This window comes from Gasterosteus aculeatus, chromosome 10 (assembly GCF_964276395.1).
Source record: "Gasterosteus aculeatus chromosome 10, fGasAcu3.hap1.1, whole genome shotgun sequence".
Taxonomy (NCBI): Eukaryota; Metazoa; Chordata; class Actinopteri; order Perciformes; family Gasterosteidae; genus Gasterosteus; species Gasterosteus aculeatus.
The window spans coordinates 734,385-758,487 of record NC_135697.1 but is presented as its reverse complement, the minus strand read 5'-3'; the positions used below and the strand labels follow the sequence as shown (position 1 = coordinate 758,487).

Below are 24,103 nucleotides of genomic sequence, written 5' to 3'. Positions count from 1 at the left end.
AGGAGTAGGCAAAAATATGTTTTTGACATAATTCAAAATGGCATAAAATCTAATTAAGTGCTTTTAAAAGCCAGTGCTTTTTTGTAGAGCTTAACCAAGAGCACATGTGTGCCAAGTCAATCGGGCATCGGGAGGAAAAACTGGGCTACTGTGGTACTTTTCAAATTTCTAGGGGAGCTATAGAGACATTTCTTTATACCCAAATGTGAGACCCCAGAAATATCACATTTCACACGAGTACTGATATGCATGTCAAATTTAACAATGATAATTGGTGACTCTAAATTGCCCGTAGTGCATGTGAGTGTGAATGGTTGTGTGTCTCTGTGTTAGTCCTGCAATTGGCTGGCGACCAGTCCAGGATGAACCCTGTCTATCGCCTGGCTGGGATGGACTCCAGCCCCCCTGCGACCCTGTGTGCAGGATAAGCGGTTTGACAATGGATGGATGGATGATAGAGCTCCCCAAAAGGCCAAATGCCTTAGAGAGGTTAATAATTCAGTAAAATACAATAGGTTCCTCTACGAGCAGTCGAGACAACCTTTATAAGATGGGTTCGGATACACAACAACATGGATGATTATTTAAGAACATACAAAGCACCAACATACATATTGGGATAAGGTATCATAAACCAAATGTAGGTGGAGTCATGTGAGCAGTAATCTGGCATCACAGCGAATTTTGAAACATGCAACCATAGCTACCACTCCACTGCTCGATCCTTACCTAATATCTTGTTTATCGCTCCTCTCCTCCAGGCACTTTTCATTTCTAAGCCTTGCTTGTGAATGACAACGCAGGAAATACATTTTGCAGAATCAAGTTACAAATGATGCAATGGCCCAGTCCTTTTTATCTATTTGGAGGACCTCTGGGAAGAGGGAAAATGAAAGGACAGGCCAGTTGTTTTAATACTATTTTAAGGAAACAGCAAATATTATTTCATTCAAAATCTTTATTATAACTTTCACATTAAACCTCTCTGTATGTGAGGTATGTCAGAAAGTTCTGTATATATTTAGTCAAGTATAGCAGTGATCAAAGTAACTGCAGTTTCACTGTTGACCTACTGCAATTTGCTTTGTCAAGTGAATCATTCGAATGAGATAAAAAGGAAATTAAGCAGTCAAATGACAGATACAAGTCATTTTAAACAAGATACTCGTGCAAACGGACGTGTCATCATTGTTCCAAGTCTTGACTGAATCCAGATGACAGTCAAAAAGATCAGATGTTTAGTTGGTGAAATTGTTTACAACACATGTATGATTGTGTGATAAGTCATACATCACAAGGCAAGTGACCTAATACATGAGTACAAGACGTCAAACAACAAGTACTGATTAAAATAAAGTACTTTACTAATTAGAATGTATATAGCATCTTCATTAGTATGAAAATGATCAGGGGGTTTGAGTTTGACAGCTCCTATCGGAGCTTAGAATCTGAGTTTTAGCTCAAGTTCAAATTTTTCTAAACATTCAAAACATTTTACACAAAACAGAAAAAGTTTCCAGAAACATTTTAAGTAAATAAGTTATATTACAAAAATAAAGTCATGAGGTACGTAAAGAAATAGGAGGTTAGTTATGATAGAATTCTGCTTTAAATGATGACCTATGTGACCCAAAGTCAGCTGATATGGTAGCCATGTTATGTAGAATCAGACATAGAATCCTGTATGTGAGGTGGAAAAACTGAATAAAAATTACAAAAACATTTGGCCAAGAAGACTTTGTGGCATCCTGGATTAGAAGCATATGGGGCACCGTTTGTAAAATGTCGTACGTTCGAAAATCCTGCGCAGCTTTGGTACATTTAGCATTATCATATGTAAAAAAAAACACAACAATATTCATGTCACTTTTTCAAACATTTAGAGAGAAATTTATGTAAATTCATGCAATAACTTTTCCAAGGATAAGGTTTGGCAGTAACACAAAGTTGTTAAATAATATAAATGTTAAGTGTAAATATTACATTTTACAAACGGCGCCCATAGAAGCACAGTCCCAAACGGGGGTCTGTTAACAAGGGGAAGGAGAGATTTGTCTTTTTAGGAATGTTACTGTTCTCACTTATTACTATGATACATTTTTTATTGTTCCTCATGTTCGTTATCCTTTATAATATCATGTGACATTTTAAAGAATTTTTCTCTTTGATACTATAATATGCTTTATTTTCACACTGTTATCAAAAACTTTACCTGCCATCACCAAAATACATTGTACGTGAAATAAAATGAAAGCTTTTTTGTCTTGAGAAATAGGCATCAGATGAAGTCATGCACACTCATTTGACAGTACCATCGCCTGTTTCACTTTTTCCCTTAGAGATGCATCCTGGAATCTTTCTCTGCTCAGCTTTATGAACTGCTGCTGAGTCTTCGACGCAGCAGAGAGGCGGGCTTGCTTTCGTTGTCCTCTACGTCGCTTTCACATTGTCTCTGGAGGAAGGGAGTACAGATTGGTTAATATCGAACACAAGATTTTGTATCTGCGCATCTGGAACTACTAATATGGATACTCATTAGGGGTGTAACGATTCATCTTAACAACGATTCGATTCAAATCGCGATTCATGGTTGCCGATTCGATTCATGGACGATCTGGGTTAATTTAGAACGATTCGATTCGATTTTATTCAGTGACTTGAAATCGATTCAGTAACTTTACTGGACAGTCCAGGCAAAGTTTCTGAGATCCCTGTTGTTTATTGTAAGGAAATCAGGTTTAAATTAATTATGGATATTATAAACAAGCAAACAACAATTAATGGCAAATGTATTAACCTTTTATTGGAATCAAGTGCCATTTTCAATGTAAACATTACACAATAATTACACAATGTTTGGATCAAATCACAGAACCCCGGATTTTCAACCACATTTTAGGGTCGCATGTCTTCACAGATAAACTTGTTACTGTGATGAGTTTGGTGCTGGCGAGGCCTGAGGTGTCTGCAGAGCTGCAGTTACCTGCTGCTGCTGCAGCGGTGACGCTGCTAGAGGTCCTGACTGTCGGCGTTGTTTAATCCCGCGGCGCCTTAGTAGATGGCCGGAAAGATTTGTCGTGTTTCCGTGGTTTTTATTTGTCTTCTACATATTCTACAAACAGCGAGCGACTTATTTAGAACACCTCCGTGTAAAGCCAAAATGTTTCCACACGCTGGATCGATAAGTTGGTTTGTAAATGTCTCGCTCGCAGTCGTCTCCTCCACGCTGTGTTTTGTTGTTGTTCAGAGTTTCGCGCGGCTGCCGCTGCGTACTGATGACGTCACAGACAGGCAGACTGAAGCATCGAGTAACGTTTAACGCGTCTAAAGTGCTAAAAAACAAACAAACACACATCCACACCGTTTTTGTACTTAAATCCAATGTGCAGTTTCCAGGTATCGATACAATCGATTATGTACCATTTCAATCGGTTTGTAATCGATATATGCCGTCCGCAATGCCGATTTGCGGAGCACAGATCGATTCAGTTGGATCGCAGGAATATAAATCGATTAATCGATTCAGTGAATGAATCGTTACACCCCTAATGATTACAGATGCAATCAGAAAGAATCACATGCCTGCGGCCACAGATTATGACGCCATTCTTAAACATCTGTGATTTAACCTGGATCCAAAATTTTGACTTTTGGTCTCTATAATGAACAACCAGAGCAATATTTTGCAATAATAACAAATAAATGAATATGTGACTTAAGTTTAATGAAATAAAGTGTCTCACCTGTAGTGGATCTGGATCTGTATTGCCCTTCGGCAGCAGTTTCAACTGGACCAGCCGGTTACACATCCACACCATGTTATAGGACATCTACGGGGTAAAGAGACAACGGCTCACAGTGGTCAGTAAAGTTTGTTAGCCAACCAGAATACATGGATGTTAGTACTATGCCTATAAAGTTACTTAGTAAGGCATTCTCATTTGTTTTGCTCAGGTGTGAAACCCCTAGGTAGCACACACGACTACTAGCCGCAATGCAAACAGCTCACCATTCAGAAAGGCAAAATAGGACATAATGTTGTTTGTGTTGAATAGCTGGTGTGTCTGGGCCTTTTATGTTGGTGTGAGCAGTAAACACACGTGAAATAAAAGCTGCGAGCAGCAATGGACAGGTCTTTGCTACTCCGCACACGTAGGGGCATTGGCCAATCCCCTCCGGCTCCGTGGCTGTCTCAACCGATGCCATGAGAGCCACCATGCGAGCATCGGAAAGGAGATGTAAATATAAACGACCTGATGACCTGCTTGAATTTCAATATCTTCTCTCCTCTTTTTCTGCTTCTATCTCTGCTGCCAAAAGCTCCTTCTACCAATCCAGAATTGAGTCCTCATTTTCTAACCCCAAAAACTCTATCTTCTCCAACCTCCTCGAACTCCCTAGTCCTCCTCCACCCTTCTTCCAGGAGACTGTGATAACTATTTTACCCCAAAAAATAGCTGACATACGCTCCTCTTTCTCAAACCCACCTCCTACTACTTGTGTCCCACTGACTCACCCTCGCGTTCCTCTTTCACCCCCCTGTCTCCTAAGCAAATTCTTACCCTAGTAACCGCTGCCTGTCCGACTACCTTGACCCCATTCCATCACATATTCCACAATCTATCGCTCCTGACCTTCTTGTCTCATCAACAATGCTCTGTTATCAAGAGTCAACCCTCTCCTGAAGAAACCTACCCTCAACCCTTCTGAAGAAAACAACTACAGACCGGTCTCTCTTCTTCCCTTTATGTCCAAAACTCTTGAACGTGCGCTCTTTAACCAACTCTCCTCCTATCTCCACTGTAACAACCTCCTTTACCCCCACCAGTCAGGCTTCAAGGCCGTTCCACAGAGACTGCTCTCCTCGCTGTCTCAGAGCAACTCCACACTGCTAGAGCTCCTCTCTCTCGTCTGTCTTCGTCCTTCTGGACCTCTCTGCTGCATTTGACACAGTCAACCACCAGATCCTTATTTCCTCCATTCAGGAACTTGGAGTCTCAGGCTCTGCTCTCTCCCTTCTCTCGTCCTACCTCGATGGCCGCACTTACCGGGTAACCTGGCGAGGATCTGTAATCTTACTACTGGAGTTCCTCAGGGTTCCGTCCTGGGTCCCCTCCTCTTCTCGTTCTACACCAACTCTCTCGGCGCTGTCATTTGCTTGCATGGCTTCTCCTCCCACAGCTATGCCGATGACACCCAACTCTCTCCGTCCCTCACTCGACACCCAGGTGGCGGCACGGATCTGCCTGTCTGACTGACATCTCTACTTGGATGTCCACCCACCATCTGAAAATCAACCCCGACAAGGCTGAACTACTTCTCTTTCTGGGAAAAGACCCTCCGACCCAGGACCTGACTGTTAATTTTGGCAACTCCGTGTAAATGCCCACTTTTACTGTCAGGAACCTCGGCGTGACACTTGACAGTCAACTCTCCCTGACTCCCAACATCACTGCGACAACGCGATCCTGTAGATACACGCTCTACAACATCAGGAGGATACGTCCTCTTCTCACTCAGAAGGCGGCGCAGGTACTGATTCAGGCTCTTGTCGTCTCCCTCCTGGACTACTGTAACTCTCTCCTGCAGGTCTCCTGCTACCACCATTCCACCTCTGCAGCTCATCCAGAATGCAGCAGCTCCACTGGTCTTTAACCTAAGTTCTCCCTCACTCCTCCGCTCCTCCGCTCTCTTCACTGGTACCGGTGGCCCATCCAGTTCTAAACACTGGTGCTCACGTACCATGCTGTGAATGGATGGGGTCCAGCTTACATCCAGGACCTGGTCCAACCCGACATCCCGTCCCGCACTCTCCGCTCTGCATGTGATAAACTGCTTGTTCCTCCCCACTGAGAACAAAACACTCGACTAGATCACCACTCTTTGCTGTCCTGCTCCTAAATGGTGGAAGGAGCTCTCTGAAGACATCAGGACCACAGAGAGCCTTCACATCTTCAGACTAAAGACGCACCTCTTCAGACTCTACCTCCACTAACACACTAAATAACTGTAGCACTTACATTGTACTTATAATGGTTCCTAAGTTGGAAATTGTTGTTTCTTGTTCTTCTGAGTTTGTATCCCTATGGTTAAATGCACGTATTATAAGTCGCTTTGGATAAAAGTGGATAAAAATGCACAGAGACGCGGGACAGCCCGACGTAGTGTGAATACACTTTCAGTGTTGAGATGCTCTCACTTATCAATGTGAGCATTGAAATGGTTTGAATTATCCACTACTCCGCCAATTATGGGACAATGTCCGTCAATGTAACACTTAAGGGTGGTATGAGATCATATGAGATAATGTCTATCGCTAGTCACAAGACTATTGACTGGTGTACCGTAGACTTCTACTATCAGAACCACCTCCTCCTGCCAAGGGTTTCTACAGTCGACGCTTATCGGATACCGCTGTAGCCTTATTTAAAGAAGCCATTCCTTCTGCTCTAAGTTCAGTGCCCTGCCTCAAGATACAAGAAGACTCCTGTGAGAACCTCAGTCCGTCCCAGATCGATAATTTTGTCGATACTGCTACAGGCTCTTTGAGAGTGGCGCTGGATGCTATTGCTCCTCTGGAAAGAAGAATAGCAACAAGAAGGAAGTCTGCTCCGTGGTATAACCCTCAAACACGGAACCTAAAGCAAACTGTGCGGAAACTTGAACGATTATGGCGTTCCACCAAATCAGAAGGATCTAGGCTAGTTTGGCAAGACAGCCTTAAAACGTATAAGAAGGCTCTCCGTAACGCAAGAGCATCTTATTACTCATCATTAATAGAGAAAAATAAAAACAACTCCAGGTTTCTCTTCAGCACTGTAGCCCGACTGACAGAGAGTCACAGCTCTGTCGAGCCGTGTATTCCTTTGGACCTCACTAGTAACGACTTCATGAACTTCTTCAATGATAAGATTCTGACTATCAAAGAGAAAATTGATGGTCTCCTGCCTTCAACCAGTGCCAACCTGTCCTCCGATGTAGGAACCTTGCATGCAGCAGTGGGCCCTGATGCTTGTTTGGATGCCTTCTCTTCCATCAACCTTGATCAACTGACTTCTTTATTTTCAAAGTCTAAATCTTCTACTTGTCTCTTGGATCCGATTCCGACCAAACTGCTTAAGGAAGTTTTTCCTTTAGTTAGCACATCCTTATTCGATATTATGAATCTGTCTTTGTTGACAGGACATGTACCACAGTCCTTCAAGGTAGCTGTAATTAAACCTCTTCTTAAGAAACCTACTCTTGCTCCAGAGGTGTTGGCTAACTACAGACCTATCTCTAATCGTCCCTTCCTCTCTAAGATCCTTGAGAAATCCGTCGCAAATCAATTATGTGACTTTCTACAAAACAATGCTTTGTTCGAGGATTTCCAGTCAGGATTAGTGCATCACAGTACAGAAACAGCACTGGTGGAAATTACGAATGATCTTCTACTTGCATCGGACCACGGACTCATCTCTTTTCTTGTCTTGCTGGACCTCAGTGCCGCATTTGATACCATAGACCATTGTATCCTGTTGCAGAGACTAGAACATTTAATTGGTATCAAAGGAACTGCACTCAGCTGGTTTAAATCCTACTTATCCTAGCACAGTTTGTGCTTGTAAACGGTGAATCCTCAAAGACCACCAATGTTGGTCACGGAGTCCCACAAGGTTCTGTACTTGGACCGATTTTATTTACCCTCTATATGCTTCCTTTGGGCGATCTTATCAGGAAACACCGCATAAACTTCCATTGTTATGCAGACGATACTCAACTGTATCTGTCGATCAAGCCAGAAGAGACGGACCAGTTAGTTAGACTTCAAGAATGTCTTGGAGACATCAAAACTTGGATGACCGGCAACTTCCTAATGCTAAACTCAGAAAAAACGGAAGTTATCCTGATAGGCCCAGAGCGCCTTCGAAGCCAGCTGTCACGTGATACAGTTTTTATGGATGGAATTGCTCTGGTACCCAGCAGCACCGTCAGGAATCTGGGAGTTCTCTTCGACCAGGATATGACCTTCAACTCGCATATAAAGAAGACTTCAAGGACTGCCTATTTTCATCTACGTAACATATCAAAAATCAGGAACTTCCTGTCTCAAAGTGATGCAGAAAAATTAGTTCATGCGTTTGTCACTTCCAGACTGGACTACTGTAATTCTTTGTTATCAGGCTGAACCAGTTGGTTCAGAATGCTGCAGCACGTGTATTAACAAGAACTAAGAAAAGGGATCATATCACTCCTGTATTAACTTCTCTGCACTGGCTCCCTGTTAAATCAAGAATAGATTTTAAGGTACTTCTCCTCACCTACAAGGCACTTGCTGGTGAGGCACCAATTATTTTCAAGAGCTTGTAACACCGTATTGCCCTACAAGGCAACTGCGCTCCATAGATGCTGGGTTACTTGTTGTTCCTATGGTTTTAAAAAGTAGGCTGGGGGCCAGAGCCTTCAGTTATCAAGCTCCTCTTTTGTGGAACCAGGTTCCACTTTCAGTCCGGGGAGCAGATTCGGTCAGCTCTTTTAAAGTAAAACTTAAAACGTTCCTCTTTGATTCTGCCTATAGTTAGGGCTGGCTCAGGTTAGTCCGGACCAGCCCTTAGTTAACCTGCTATAGGCTTAGAATGCCGGGGGAATTCTTAGGACACACCGAGCTCCTCTCTCACGCTCTCGTACTACCATAATTCAAGTTTTATTAATGCACATGACTAATACAGCTTCTTTCCGGGAGTTTTTTTTTTGCTTTCTCCCCTATCAGGTCTCCGTAGATCGTGGTTCCTTCGGGACCCTGGTCCTGACACCTACCGTGGCCCTGCTGACGCCTGCTGCTGCCATCATCATCATTATTTTAGATAATAATCATATTACTGTACTCATAAACCGACATTACCCTCTAGGTCGCTCTAAGTCTCTGTGCTCTCCCTCCCCACAGGCTTCTGTGGATGGTGGTTCTATCTGATGATGGTTGTCCCTGCAGTGGTCCTGCTGTGCGCCTGGCTTACTACTCACAATTACTTGAATCATTTCTGTCATAGGAATTGCATGTATTATACATTGTTCATTCTGTACACATGGCATCCATTGTAGTCTGTCCATCCCGGGAGTGGGATCCCTCCTCTGACGTTCTCCCTAAGGTTTCTTCCCTTTTTTCCCTCTTGGAAGGGTTTTTTCATTTTTTGGGGAGTTTTTCCTGTGCCGATGGTGGGGTTCGGGACAGAGGATGTTGTATGTGTACACACTGTAAAGCCCTGTGAGGCAAATTTGTAATTTGCGATTATGGGCTATACAAAATAAAATGAATTGAATTGAATTGAATTAATGCAGTTTGTTACTAATCTCTCTCGTCTTCCATTTCATGTCTCTACTGTCGATCTTTGATACCAATATGCTTTACTTACATCAGGGGTCTCAAACTCAAATCAGCTGCGGGCCAGATGCAGCCCACTTCAACCGAACGCGGGCCAGACTAGCGTCCGAACGGCATGGTCGACAATAACACAACTTAACACTCACTTTCAAAAGCAGTCATTGAACCCCACCCTGGGGGATCGGTCGGAATGAGACTCCAACACTAGTCCTCCTTTAACTCAGCGGGGGAGACCTAAGGTCATGTGACCGTAGAATTCCTTTATAGCCAAACGTGAAGTTACGTGAATCGAAGCTGCGTAGTAATGGACGGAGACGCTCGTCGGTGACGTCAGATGCTTCATGTGTTGTTAGTGTGAGTCGTAAAGGAAAACTTTATTAAACGAGCGATGCTAACGGTTAGTCACATGATCACCTGCGCGAAAGAGGGCAGGAAACTGAATTTCACCCTCCTGCTCTCTGCACCTCGGCCGACACACACGACCCGCCCCCCATGTCAGTCACATGCATGCCACGTTCACTGGACAAGCACACAGTAGGAAACCAGAACATCATAACATGTCCCACACAGCAGCTGACAGTGGGGTTACAGTATAAAACTTGCGGGCCGCACTAACATTACACTTTCATATTAAGGATGGGGCCACAAAATATCGTCCCGGGGGCCGCAATTGGCCCGCGGGCCGCGAGTTTGAGACCCCTGACTTACATGTTGGTTTGGCGTACATATCCACACTCACCTTCCATTTTCTTCTCGCGTTGAACTTCTTAAAGTTCTTCATGTTGATTGAGGAACGATTCCTATGGGCCACCTGTTTGCGTGTGATAGGCTGAAAAAAAGACAACATGTGCAGTTGTTTTAAGTAACACACAGTAATATTTAGTAGCAATCAATCCAAGAAGGTTGGAAGACTGGTAGTAACCTTAATCCATGGATGAAGCAGACATTCCTCAGCTGTCATTCTTTCACTGAAATACACATCAATAGGGGTGTCATGGCAACAGATCTCAAGAGCCGGAAGATGTGAGCAGTAGTGATGTGTTTGCTGTCTATTGTCTTGTAGCCGAGGCACCATTTGGTGCAGTACACCTAAATAAATCAATAAATCAATGTCAGTTAATATACATGACATGCATATACAGCAGCATGTGTCCTATTCCTATTATAGACCTTACTTATTTGCACAAACTTGCTTTAGCTCTAATAGGGGACTAACAAACCTGGGGTTTTTTAAAAGGAGTTTCTGGATGAAGTCTTTGGCCATGGAGGTGGTCATGTTGAAATACTGCGGAGGGAACGTGTAGTTCATGACACTGATGTTCCTCAGTGTCTCCTCATCTGTCTCACCTTGGAATGGTGACAAACCACTCAATCTGAGGACAGAGTGAGACATCCAGGTTGTGTGCTTTATTACATACAACGATAAAAGGATTTACAGACCATAAAATGATAAATGGACTGTACAGTGCTTTTATAGTCTTTACATCACATTACAGGTCATTTACCTGACGCTTTTATCCTTACATTGCATTTTTAACCCATGGCTTTTTACACTTTTGCCCAGGAAGCAATTAGGGGTCAGGGGCCTCGATTATAAACGTTGCGTACGCACAAAAGAAGGCGTACCCCGCTCTCTACGCAATAATTGGTATTTATAAAAAGCAAACTTGACGGAAAAATGTGCTGTCCTTCACGCAAGCTCGGACCCAAGCGTACGCACAAAAACGGGTGAAATGAGAACCGTCGGCAAATGCAAGAAACACGCAAACGTGTGTGAAAGTCTGCAGCGTAAAACAAACAGAAATACAAATTAACACATTTTCAAAAAGTAAAGTGAAATATGTTCTGCAATAATATTGGCATGTTATTAAATTCATCCTCTAAACACAGCTGTTGCTTGTCAGATGCAATCAGATGGACGGTAATAAAAATGCCATGATGCCGTCACAATGCGTAATGACGCTGATGGCTGATCTTCGCTCTTAGGAGACGTGGCACATGGAAGGATTGGCGCTGTAGTGCAGCGCACCATCGGCCTGTTTAAGGGCAGATGGCGCTGCCTCGACTGCACTGGAGGGAGGTTATTGTTTACTCCTGAAAAGGTGTGAAACATCGTGCTGCATGTGCTGTGCTACATGATGTGGCACAGCTTCCAAACGTGCCACGACCCCCTGACGCCGATGTTGGCCAACATGGCACCCAACATGGCACCTCAGTGGTACACATCGACATGCGGGTTAGCAGGACCTGGGATCGAACCACCAACCCTCTGATTGGAGGACGACCACTCACCCACAGTCGCCCCTGTAGGACAGTACATAGTGCATGCAACACTCACATGCCAACCGAGCCATAGAGAGACTGTACTTACAGAATGTAGGTAATAACAGCAATGCTCCTGGGGGACAAATAAGCACAAGATGCAGGCATGTGGATGGGAGGTGCTTTTAACTTTTTCAAGACAAATACTGTCAGCTTGGACGTCCCCTCATTAGGTCAGTGAGACAAATGCGACCATAGTGGGGGGGCTTAGAGGCCCTTACTAACAGAGGAATTTATACAGACACCAGGCAGTAAAGAGTCATCGTTGGCTTTGCTCGGTGGAACAATCCTCACCACATATCTGCTGCTGTGCTCAGAGGCTCACTGTTGATCACCTCGGGTGCTGAAAGAGAGGGACATACACAAAGACAGACGGACAGACTGATTTACAGACATACAGATAGAAAAATAGACAACAAGTCTAGTTGAATATGAAAGAAGTCCTTCATCAGTGCATGTGTAGAGAAAACAATATGTTGAGCTCGGGACTTGCCTGCTGCTCTTACTGCCTGTTCATGAAGGATTTCATAGATACAAATGCCATTGAAAAGATCTCACAGTTTGACACAAATGTAGGAATACTCATCCTCACCGATGTACTGTGGGGTACCACTTGTGCTTTTGTACTCCTCCCCTTGATAAAAATGATGAGCCAGGCCGAAGTCGATGAGTTTGATGTTGGGCTGAGCAGCCACTTTGTCTGACAGCATGATGTTCTCTGGCTGAACAGAGACACGAACGGCGTTATGGTGGAATGTTCAGTTTGAGTTCACATCTGTTTCCAAACATCCAAGGCAAGCAGAGAAGCAGCAATGCATTGGTACCTTGAGGTCAAAGTGGCCGATGTTCTTGCTATGCATAAAGCTAAGTCCCTCCAGGATCTGCTTCATGAACTCAATGGCCTCACTCTCCAGCAGGTTCTCCTTTGCAGCAATGAAGTCAAACAACTCCCCTCCACTAACACTGAAATGTCAAATACACACGTGTTAAGTGTTTCTATTATTTCGTCTTCCAGGGGGTCATTAGACAGGAATACAGATGTAACCCTAGAGCAGTAGTTCTACAGTGGGGGTACGTAAAGGCACTCCAGGGGTTACGAGAGATCTTTTTTAAAACACGATCTGATTGGCTGGTGCCTGTGCTGTCGTATCCGCATGAAAGGTGCTGTGAGTGAACCGGTATCCATCCTGAGAGCTGCTGTGGGAAGCTCAATGTGTGTGTTGCGACTGAGAGATAACGTCTTCTGCATCAATATGTTGGATTCATGTTAATGTGTATTTAAAGACAATAAATACAATTCTGATTCTGAAGACATTTCAATTTGTGGAAAAACATTGGGGTTGACTGGCACAACTAAACATCTATGGGCAGCTATGTTCGAAATGTCTCTGTGAGGTCTGATTTTCACGCTGAATGCTGCCATGACGTATGACACAGCATGCACACCCTGCAGCTTCACACTGGATGGGTGCAAGACAATGTGCTACAATAACATGACACACACACGTCACTCACAGCTCCAGGACGAGCACCACCTCAGCTCGGCTCTCAAAAACGTCTTTGAGAGTTACAATGTTTGGATGTTGTACAGCCTGGAGGATCTCCACCTCCTTCTCCACACAGCTCCGGTCCAGACCAAGGCGACTGCACGTGTTCTTCCGGATCTTCAGGAACTTGCCTGCCCAACAAGTCCCAGTAGCCCGCTCCCGAACCTGTCGAACCTGACCAAAATGCCCACTGTATGGGGCAAGAACATAATTCACAGACATTACAAACTGACCTCGCGATACAGCAATAAAGGGCTGACTAGTTTAGGTATAGTCGGTAGAGGTGCATTTCAGTTTGCGGGTTAGGGTTAGCTTTGCCCTAACCTTTCCAGCTGTCCTGCTGTCGATGGGGAGCTCATTCCACCATTCACGAGCCAGGACAGCGAACAGCGTCATTTTGTTGACTTTTTATCTTTCTGTGCGGGAGCAGCAAGCAGATTGTCTGGAACAGAAGGTTTGACCACGTTCTGGATGTAGACTGGACCGAATCTTTTAGCTGTACGGTACGCAAGTACCAATGTTTTGAAATGGATGCGGGCAGCCACTGGTAACCAGTGAAGGGAGCAGAGTACTGGGGGTGAATTTGGGTACGCTGAAGACCCGTCGCTGCTGCATTCTGGGTGAGCTGCAGAGGTCGGATGGCGCTGGCAGGTAGAGCTACTAAGAGGGAGTAACAATAGTCAAGGCGTGAGACGACATAGCCTGGACCAGAACTTGCATTGATTGAGAGGGGGGCGTATTCACATGATGTTGTGCAGCAGGAACGTGTTGTTGCTGTAATGTTGGCAGTGAGGGAAACGTGGAGTGTCGTGGAGGTTCTTAACTGTCAGAGATGGGGTCAGGACTAGTGTGGCACGGTGTACGGCACTAGAAAGGTACCGCGGTACCCTTACGTTGATCAACATTTTTAGTACCGTCCATCCATCCATTGTCAAAACCGCTTATCCTGCACACAGGGTCGCGGGGGGGGGCTGGAGTCCATCCCAGCCAACTTCGGGCGATAGACAGGGTACATCCTGGATTGGTCGCCAGCCAATCGCAGGGCTAACACAGAGACACACAACCATTCACACTCACATTCACACATCTACGGGCAATTTAAAGTCCCCAATTAACCTGATCCCCAGAGCATGTCTTTGGACTGTGGGAGGAAGCCGGAGAACCCGGAGAGAACCCACGCAGACACGGGGAGAACATGCAGACTCCACACAGAAAGGCCACTGGGCGGAATCGAACCCAGGACCTTCTTGCTGTGAGGCAACAGTGCTAACCACCACGCCACCGTGCCGCCCTTTTTTAGTACCGGTACTTTAAAAAATGCACGCAATCGCCCTTCCTGTCAGCTGTTAAAGTAATTCCAGCGTCTTCAAGTTTATTAACCATGCACATGGCTAATCAGTTTCTTTGGGATATGGGCACACTTAAATTAATTCTGCCACTCGACAACCTTCATTGACAATGTTTCACTTCCAATTAAATGAGTTGTCATACAAAATCTGTAAAAGGTTCAAATACCTAATGCTGTGTGAAGGTAAACGGGTTAATGTATCCATACCTTCCCAGAACTTCTCCGATCTCATAGAAGTCCTCAACATTTTCAGGTTTGAAGACCGCCATGTCGCTTTGTTTCACTCCTTTGTTAGTCCAACTTCAAGTGGTTCATGGTCACCCGAGCTCCATCTACACCAAAGTCGTACCTGAGTACGAGAAACAGTAACATGTCAGTGCAAATTAACACACACACTATGCAGTCTTCTCATATTGTAGCCGATACTCTGTGTGAAGCATTCATATTTTTGTTCGATAATCCAGTTCTGGCTCGGTTCTGGCTCATTTTGACCAAATTTGGAGACCCTCGGGTGCAACAGGTTTTAAGCTAATGAATGTGATGAAGATTGGGCGGCAATGGGGAGGTGAAGGGATGCCAAATGGCAGCATGAACGTACGATAAGGTAGAGAGAAAATCATGTTTCTCTACCCTTTATGTGAGTGAACTTCTACCTGCTGCAACGAGCTCAGTCGCACCGGGATGTAACAGGAGGCTGTTAGAATCACTTTGTTTGGCTTCTCCAGTGCGTTCAACAGCATCCAAGCCCTGTTGAGTGAGAAGCTGCGGGTGGTGGGGGTTAACGCATCCAGCATCCCCTCTATCACTGACTACCTCAGAGGCAGACCAGTTTGTCCGACAGGGCCGTCTGATACGGTGGTCAGTGATGCTGGAGCCCTGCTGGCAACTGTTCTGTGTCCCTTCCTGTTCACCTCGTGAACGATAACTCTGCAGGGTTCGGGTGTATAAGTGGATGGGAAAAGAAGTACAGGCCAGTAGTGGGTGGCTTTGTGAAATGGCCAGGTAGAAATACCCTGATTCTGAACGTGGCCAAGACCAGATAGACGGTGGTGGACTTCAGGAGGAAGACAACCTCTCAATAATCGCTGAGGGTTCTGGGTGGGGATGTGGACATACTTGGGTGTCTCCATCGATAACAGACTGAACTGGAAGGCCAAAATGAACAGTGTTTATGTTAAGCCCCAGTCCAGGGAAAACACGAGCGCAGCCTATCCGTGGCCACTCCCAAATAAGCACTAGCCCACAATCATTTATTTATCATTGGGTACAATAAGCTTTGGGTCAAAACAATAATCAAAACAATCTTTGCAAAAAACATTCTTACTTACCTGTCCCCCCCGTACCGGAGGAAAAAACAAGTTCAAAAGAAGGGCCCCCCCCCCCCCTGTGACCAGCACTGTTCAACATTTTCTCCACTGCAAAATGACAAAGACTGATTGTGAGCTGGAGAGACCAAGAGAGAGCGCCGGCCTCCACCGTCTCCCTCTTAAACCCCAGCCGTCCAATCACATACAATACAAAAGAGCAAAACGGGCCCAGATAGCAGTCGACTACAGGGCGGATCCGTCCGTTGTTAGTAATCCTATTGATCTTAAGTATTTTATTAATATAGATCTTTCAACCAAATCTGCTTCTTCCAGATACACAAACACACACACACACACACTCAAGTATATTGCATTTAAAAGTTTAACTATGGCCATTCCTTACCAAGATTATGCAAGACATCAGTTTCATGGAGCAAAAAGAAAAGTCCTTGGATGATATTGTTAGCTTCTACAGAGCGGAGATAACATGGGGTTGTTCTTCCTAATTTAGACTTCTCTTTTGGGGGTAGTGAACCTAAAGGTTTTTATTATTGACTGCAATAACCCCTCACTTAACAAAAGATGGAAACTATTATATCCATCCAGTCATTGCTATTATTGCCCTCAATAACCATATGTGTATGCTATCAGAACAAAAGGTATACTCCAGTCATCACCAACATATGCCAATGGGACTTTTGACCTTGTATCTTTTCAGCAACTCCCCTCTTCTATGACAATAGACTTGGTTAATTTAACACACCACTCACATATCAGCTCTATAAAACCAACTTCCCTCAATGCATCTGACTTCCCTTTGTGATAGAGAATTAAAGAGCCCAGTGTCAAGCTGCACATTAAGTCTACGCCCAATTATATTTTTTTGTCTTTTTTTTTGCTAAGGATTTCACACCAAGGCTAAAAATAATAAAATGTCAATGACAGCTATGACAAAAAAACAATAATCTGCTCATCTAAATGAATCAAGAATCCATTGTTTTACAATGAAAACCAAATCGTAACCTTGCAACTAAAAGTCAAATTGAATCAGGACACCCCTGTAAACTGTCAAAATGTCTAAACGATCTAACTATTTTAATTGTCATCTATGGTGGTCTAAAAATAATTAACTAAAAGATATATTATAGACATAAATTATATAATTTTACTTTATTTGCATGAGGATGTATCTAACTAAAATGACTAACAAGTCACTCGATTAACAAGTCACCAGCAAATGACAAAGAACTTCAGTCATAAGCATGTAATTAGGGATTCACGTAAAAAACAAGTGACTAAAGATTCACATGTTTACCAAGTGACAAAGGACGCAAGTCACAGACAAGTCCCGTTACTAGCAGGTTACTATCCTGTTACAGAGGTTAGGACATTTGATTGGCATTAAAGGAGCCGCGCTAAACTCGCCTAAGTCAGAGTCCAACTTTTGTAGACAATGAAATCTAGATGATTACCAATGTAGTCACGGAGTTCCACAAGGTTCTGTGCTTGGACCAATGTTATTTACCTTATGCAGACAATACTCAATTATATTTATTGTATTAAACCAGCTTGTTAAACTTCAAGCATGGCTTAAGGACATCGAAACCTGAAAGACCAGCAACTTCCTGATGTTAAACTCACACAAAGCAGAGGTTATTCTATTAGGCCCAGAGCGCCTCCAAAGTCAATTATTTAGGGATGTAGGTTATCAAGATGACATTGCTCTGGTATCCAGCAGCAACGGAAAGAATTCTGGAGTTATCTTTAATAAGGCTATGTCCTTTAACTCTCAGATAAAATAAATTTCAAGGACTGCATTTTTATTGAAAATGAAGGAATTACTATTATTATTAGGGCTCGAATCGGGAAGCGAGATCCCAATTGAAACTGTAGGAATTATTGTTATTATTTTTCTGCTCAATGAACTGCCTTTTTGGGGACTTTATACCCAAACTCCCCAAATGTTACATGTATATCAAAACAGTGGTGAATTTCATATTTGAATAGTCCATTGCCATGCCAACTTCATAATTAATAAAGAATAGCACCACCTCCTGGCAAAAGGAAATTAGAAGTTTTATACATTGATGTACTCCGCCTGGTCAATTCATCTCATCATTCATTCTGGATCACAGTGACAGCGCCACCTACTGGTAACAGGATATAAATGTATATACTTAGGCTTGTTTCTCAAAGTCACATGTGTCAAAATTTATTTTGACACATGTGACACATCTAACTGGTGTTAAGTCCTGGTCCTCAAAATGTGTGTACAGCTCCAGTTTCTTGAGTTCTCCTCTTCTCCCCAGCATATGATCAACATGGACGGACCAGAACAGGTGTCCTTCCCAGACCAGTTATGTCACAGGACCCACACGCCTTATGACCGTAGCGGCAGTCCATTTCTCAGTTCCTCCCCTGAAATTGTTTACTCTGACTCAATCATTCTCCTGAAACTCGTTCAATTTCAGTCCCTCTCTATCATGATACAGTTTCTGTTTTGCCTGTTGGTGTTACAGTGTGGGACAGGTCTGGTCTCAACAGACTGAAGCGGGTGCGTATCTCACGCTTTAAGAACAGCTCAGCTGGAGAGTGACCTGTGACTGAGTGAGGCGTAACCCTATACATGAGCACAAAGTTTGACAGCCTGTGATACGGTGGGACCAGCGTTTCTTTTATTCCATTTTTGGCTAGAAACATGTTTCAACTCTGAGGAGGCAAACTGGGGTCCATTATCAGACACAATCTCTTGCGGAAGACCATGTGCAGTAAAGAGGTTGCGCAACACCTCTATGGTTCGGCTTGACGTGGTGGAAGTCATGTGAAAAACCTCTAGCCATTTGGAATGACTATCCACTACCTCCACTTTTTGGTGTGTGGGGTGTACTGTAAGCCTTCATGGTCTATCCGATGCCCCAAATACTCTACAAAATCTGCATTTGGCTAACTTTGCTCTCAAGCCATAACGTGCCAGACAGCCCAACACTGCTTCCAGTCTTTTCAAGTGCAGGGCTTTAGTGTTGGCTGTGATTAAGATGTCATCCAAAAAACAAGTCACTCCTTCTTGTCCCCGCAGAACTTGATCCATCACTGATCAAACAATTGATGGTGCGCTGGCAACCCCATAGCTGAGGCGATGGTAGTGGTACAGTCCTCTCTGGGTATTTATGGTTGAATACTGTTCAGAGTCTGTCTCAATCTCAATTTCTGGTAAGCATGGGAGAGATCTACCTTTGAAAACCATTTCCTCCCAGCTAGAGTCGCAAATAAATCCTCAGTGTTGGGAAGGGGGTAAATCTCTACTTCCCGTTGGCTATTTATTGTGACCTTGTAATCCCCACAGTTGCTGATGGATTTATCGGCGTGGTACCACCACAATCGAGGCCCCCCATTGACTTTGACCCACTTTGGAAAGTATTCCCTCTTTTTCCAACCTATCCAGTTTAATGCCTCCGTTCCCACTGGATGTCATGTAGACTGTAACGACTCTGAATTGGTCATCTTCTCCATCAACACTCATATTACACTTATACTGGGCCTTGGCAGTCTGTCTTTTATTTCGACATGATCTGGAAATATTGTCACGGTTTGTGTTCGCGTCCTTTTTGTAGTTTGTTGTAGTTTTCTGCCTCTTGTGTCCCTGGTTAACCTCACTTCCTGCCTTGTCCTGCTATCCCCTGTGATTGTCTGATTGTTTCCACCTGTGTCCAATCACCTGCACCTTCCCAGTGTATTTAAGCCGTGTGTCTCTTGTCACTTGTCGCCTCATTGTTGAATGTTTGCGTTTTTCTCCCTTGGCCTTTTTTTGATTTGAAGTCTTGACTATTAAAGTCTTTTTGTTTCCCAAAACTCTGCGTGTGGGTCCTGCCTTCCCCGCTTTCCTAACAAATATGCCCTGTCTTGGAACACATATGACATTTCTGCAGGCCGGCCATCCTCGTCACCAATGTGATATCTTGGTGGGTGTATAATATGCACTTTAGACTGTGGTTGAATGAACATGTTTACTGAAGACTGCAAGAATACATCAGCATACACACAAGTCTGCAACTCCGGAACTGACCAGCTTACACTTTACACTTTACACAGTCATGTGAAGTCAAGAGCCAATCACATCACTGATAACACTTAACATGAGAGCCTATTACAGTTGTGACGCAACATTATTCACGAACTCTCGGACGTTATTGTTTAATTATTGCACTCGGCCAATTATGTTTGTCAGGCAGCAACAATGAAAACACAGACTGCTTAATTAAATATAAAGGCAAATGGCTTGTAGTCGGTACTTTTCAACCACACTTTTTAATTCTATATTTAGCCCAAAATAGTTTCTGACTCACCAATCGGTAGAGTATTTGTATCCAATCGATCCATCGCTCTTTCCTCACGAAGACGTCGATCACAGTGTTGTAAAATTCGTCTATACAGGGCTTCATGACGGCAGTGGTCATTTTGACTTGACTTTCGTGGGAATTACGCTTAAGCGTAAAGTGACTCGCTTGTCGTTCGCAGTGAATGGACAGTAAAAGCACGGCTTACTTTACCAATTCTTTTGTACTTGATTACGCATAACTGTAACAAACACATTGCATATATAAATCACAAGAATAAACATTAAAAATACAACGTTTAATTAAAGCTGCGAGCAGCGATGGACGGGTCCTCGCTACTCCGCACGTCGGGGCACCGGCCGGGCGACTAGAAACGTACCCAAGAACTCCTGCAGCCATCGGACAAAGCGTCCAAGAGTCAAGTCGTCGTTAACCGTGTGGAGCGACGCGAAATGTCATAGATTATCGGATCAGATCAAAAAAGGAAACATGATCATTTCACTTCAGACGGATAGTACACATCCCCAAGGTGTCACTCAGTAATAACCAGGACATTCTCATGTACCATTCCAAAATTAAAGCCTCTTAAAATACCATACATGAGCAAGTTTCCTTCAAATTCTCCACCACAAGACTACATCTGGTCAATTTAGGATTAGATTGATAAAGGAAACAACTAATAGTTACACAGTATTTCCACTTCAGGCAGAGAGTACACATCCCCAAGGTGTCGCTCTATGATAACCAGGACATTCTGATTTAAGAAATTAAAGCCTCTTGAAATGACACCTTTGTTTTTAATTGGATACTAGAAAATTTCACTTCCTGTTATCAGTAGGTGGCGCTTTGACTTGATTCAACTTCACATCACTTCAGGCCCAGAGTCTCATCAAACATGTGTAAATTGGAAAGAATCCGATGTTGTGGAGTAGAGTTACAACAGTTTAGTTGTTCTTGGCGAAGGATCAACTTTGCCGATGCACCCACTCGCCACGATTATCGGATTCTTATAATATTCGCAGTGAAGCATTATCAAAGTCTTACCTCTCTGCTAAGAAAATGTGAGAGGGATCAGATTAACTTTTGAGGAGCATAACCTTTGAGGAGCAGGATGTAAAATTAAAAAAAACAATCAACTTCCTGTTTTTCCCAGGTGGTGCAAGGTTAAAAATGATCATATGGACGTCTACAGGTTGAGAAGTTCATGCTATATGAGAAATATGGAGCAGATTGGATAGAGTATGGTCCAGTTAAAACAACTTTTCATGCCGAATGGTGTTTTTTTTTAAATGCTCCCTACACACATAATTTCTTCCGGCAAAATACAATTTTTAGAGGTTAGGTCCTCAAGATCACACTGCGCGAATTTGAAAAGAATCGTGTTTAAGCCCTGGAAGGAGTTCGAAAATAGGCCAAAAGGCTCAAAAAGGGCAATCGTTGCGTGAGAGAATAATAATAATTCCATGAAATACAATAGGTTCCTCTCCGACTAGTCGTAGCGAGGACCCTAATGAATAATGAACTTTTTTATGTTTTAATTTGGTCCAGGTAGTTCCTACCCTGACTGCATGTCACTGCTTAACATTAGAAGCGATACCTGCTGGATCTTCTCTTGTGAAAACACGTTGAAAATGATACTAATCTGTGATCAGTTCAAATTTATACAAGTTCAGGGAAACGATTGCCACAGAAGCTGACACCATAGACTTTGTTCTATGTGGTCTTTATTAAGCTATGGGTTTATTTATCACTACAGAAATGGGCCGAAATGGAAGGATTGATGGAAGGAACCCCAATAAAAGTAGTCCCAACTAATACAAAATACATTTGGTTTGGTTTACTTTGCTTCGTGTCTAACGCAGTGCCTGTTTTGTAACAGCTGTTAGCTTCCCTAATAAAATGTGCATTAGACTTCATTATCTGATCCAACAGCAACAAGTCGCTTACACCAGAGATCCAGCTGACGGACCATTGTACGGATTCATGCAGATTTTAATCAGTGCACTTGCTATTTTTTAATTCCACGGGTACGACGTTTCAAAGTAAAATCTGCTGCGTGGATCTCTGTGTACGTACACACGTCTACACACATGCACACACATGTACACACATGTACACACCTGCACACACATGAACCGGGAAGCACACCGACACGGACGTGGAAGTAGTCTAGGAGCAGAACGAAGGCTACATACCCAGTGGGATTGTGTCCTTTGAACCGTTGTCTGCCTGTGGGTGAGACTATTGTGAGCAGCTAAGCGCTCCTCGGTGTCTCGGTGTCCTCGGTGTCCACGGTGCGCGGCTCGTTCGGCCCTGCGGCTCTGGCGGTTGCGGAATGCGGATGTCCGGTCATACAAACAGAGGGCTGCGACCTGCGATGTGCACGGCACCTCCTGTCGGTTAGGCTCTCAACCATCGGCCTCTTCTTATCTTTGTGTTGACACCGACCAGACGGACGGAGATGTCCCTGAGTACATCGTGTAGAACTGCGGGCATGTGGACCGCATTTCCAAATGAAACGCGCCTCTATTCACGGCGTTACGGTAAAGGGGCTTGTACAGCCCCAAAGGCGCTAATCGCCTTTCAAGAGTCCTTAAACCAGATCCTTAAGAGGTTACACTCTATTTTCACTTGATTCTTGTTAAAGAGGACCTCCTCTATCCTCATGCATACTTGCATGATATATTACTGTATGGTTTTGGATAGAATCAAATATAAAGTCAGTAGAATTACATAATATTTAGCATTTCACTGTCTTTGAACCAGATCCTTATAAGGTTACACTCGATACTCCACTTGATACTCGGTCAGGTTGACCTCCTCTAGGCTCATGTATACTTGCATGATATATTACTGTACAGTTTTGAAGGAAATTAAAGGCAGATATCAAATGTTGTATAAGAAATATAGAGGACCACATGTATACTGTGATGATATATTATGGGCGGTTAGTAATCTGTCATGAGTGCATCATTCACCAACCCAGAACACTCGGTTACATTGGTGCAACGTTGGTTCTTGTACACCGACTACGGACAGCGGCTTTCTTAGTTTAGCTTATCTGTCTCAGTTTAGTTAGCAGGCTGAATCCGCGGCACTTCAGAGACAGATGTGACGTGGAAATGAAGTTCGCCGGTTGGCTAGCAGAGATCCACGTGGACCTGCTCCGTTTTCTGGTGACAGTAGCCAGCGTTTCTTCGGCTGCAAGACATCCGTTACAGTAGTCGTCTCAAAAAAGATGTGCAATAATAAACTCAGTGCAGGGTTCTCAAGCCTCATGCATTGACCTGAGAAACACTCTATTTTCACTTGATTTACTTATTGAAGTTGGCCTCCTCTAGGCCCTGCATTGTTGCTACCTAGCGCCTATCTCTGCCACTCCAGGGGCCTCATTTATAAAACCAGAAGTGTCGTACGGATGAAACGTAGGACGTGCGTACGCACAGAAATATTCAGACTTATAAAACCGTGCGCACGCACGTCCTACGCAGCACTACAGCGCCAATCCTTCCATGTGCCACGTCTTCTAAGAGCGCAAGATCAGCCATCAGCGTCATTATGCATTGTGATGACATGGCACTTTATTACCGTCCATCTGATTTCATCTGACAAGCAACCGCTGTGGAGGATGAATTTAATAACATACCGATATTATTGCAGAACATATTTCACTTTTCTTTTGGAAAATGTGTTAATTTGTATTTCTGTTTGTTTTACGCTGCAGATCAATCAATCGGGTGTTTGTGTTATTTATGAGGCAGTGTTGGCATTTCTTTTACAACAGTCTAGTTTTACACACGTTAAGAGTGTTTCTTGCGTTTGCCGACGGTTCTCATTTCACCCGTTTTTGTGCGTACACATGGGTCCGAGCTTGCGTGAAGGACGGC

At 43.8% G+C, this 24,103-nt stretch overlaps 1 protein-coding gene across 1 annotated transcript; it reads right to left on the bottom strand.

Moving 5' to 3' along the window:
- Positions 1-943: 943 nt before the first annotated feature.
- Positions 944-22,761, bottom strand: LOC120826486 (death-associated protein kinase 2). The gene is made up of 12 exons (XM_040188836.2): positions 22,412-22,761; positions 14,783-14,924; positions 13,196-13,417; positions 12,505-12,643; positions 12,273-12,402; positions 11,975-12,023; positions 11,730-11,756; positions 10,579-10,731; positions 10,281-10,326; positions 10,098-10,187; positions 3,744-3,830; positions 944-2,452 (listed from the first exon to the last, which is right to left on the bottom strand). Exons 2-12 carry the CDS (start codon positions 14,842-14,844, stop codon positions 2,372-2,374), a joined length of 1,086 nt encoding a protein of 361 aa, XP_040044770.2. The 5' UTR covers positions 14,845-14,924; positions 22,412-22,761; the 3' UTR covers positions 944-2,371.
- Positions 22,762-24,103: the final 1,342 nt, after the last annotated feature.

Coding starts and splice junctions, on each gene's coding strand:
- LOC120826486 (XM_040188836.2), bottom strand. CDS start 14,844: ATGGCGGTCTTCAAACCTGAAAATGTTGAGGACTTCTATGAGATCGGA. Junction 10,188..10,280: donor TGCTTCATCCATGGATTAAG/GTTACTACCAGT, acceptor TCTTTTTTTCAG/CCTATCACACGCAAACAGGT. Junction 3,831..10,097: donor ACGCGAGAAGAAAATGGAAG/GTGAGTGTGGAT, acceptor TTTACCCCGTAG/ATGTCCTATAACATGGTGTG.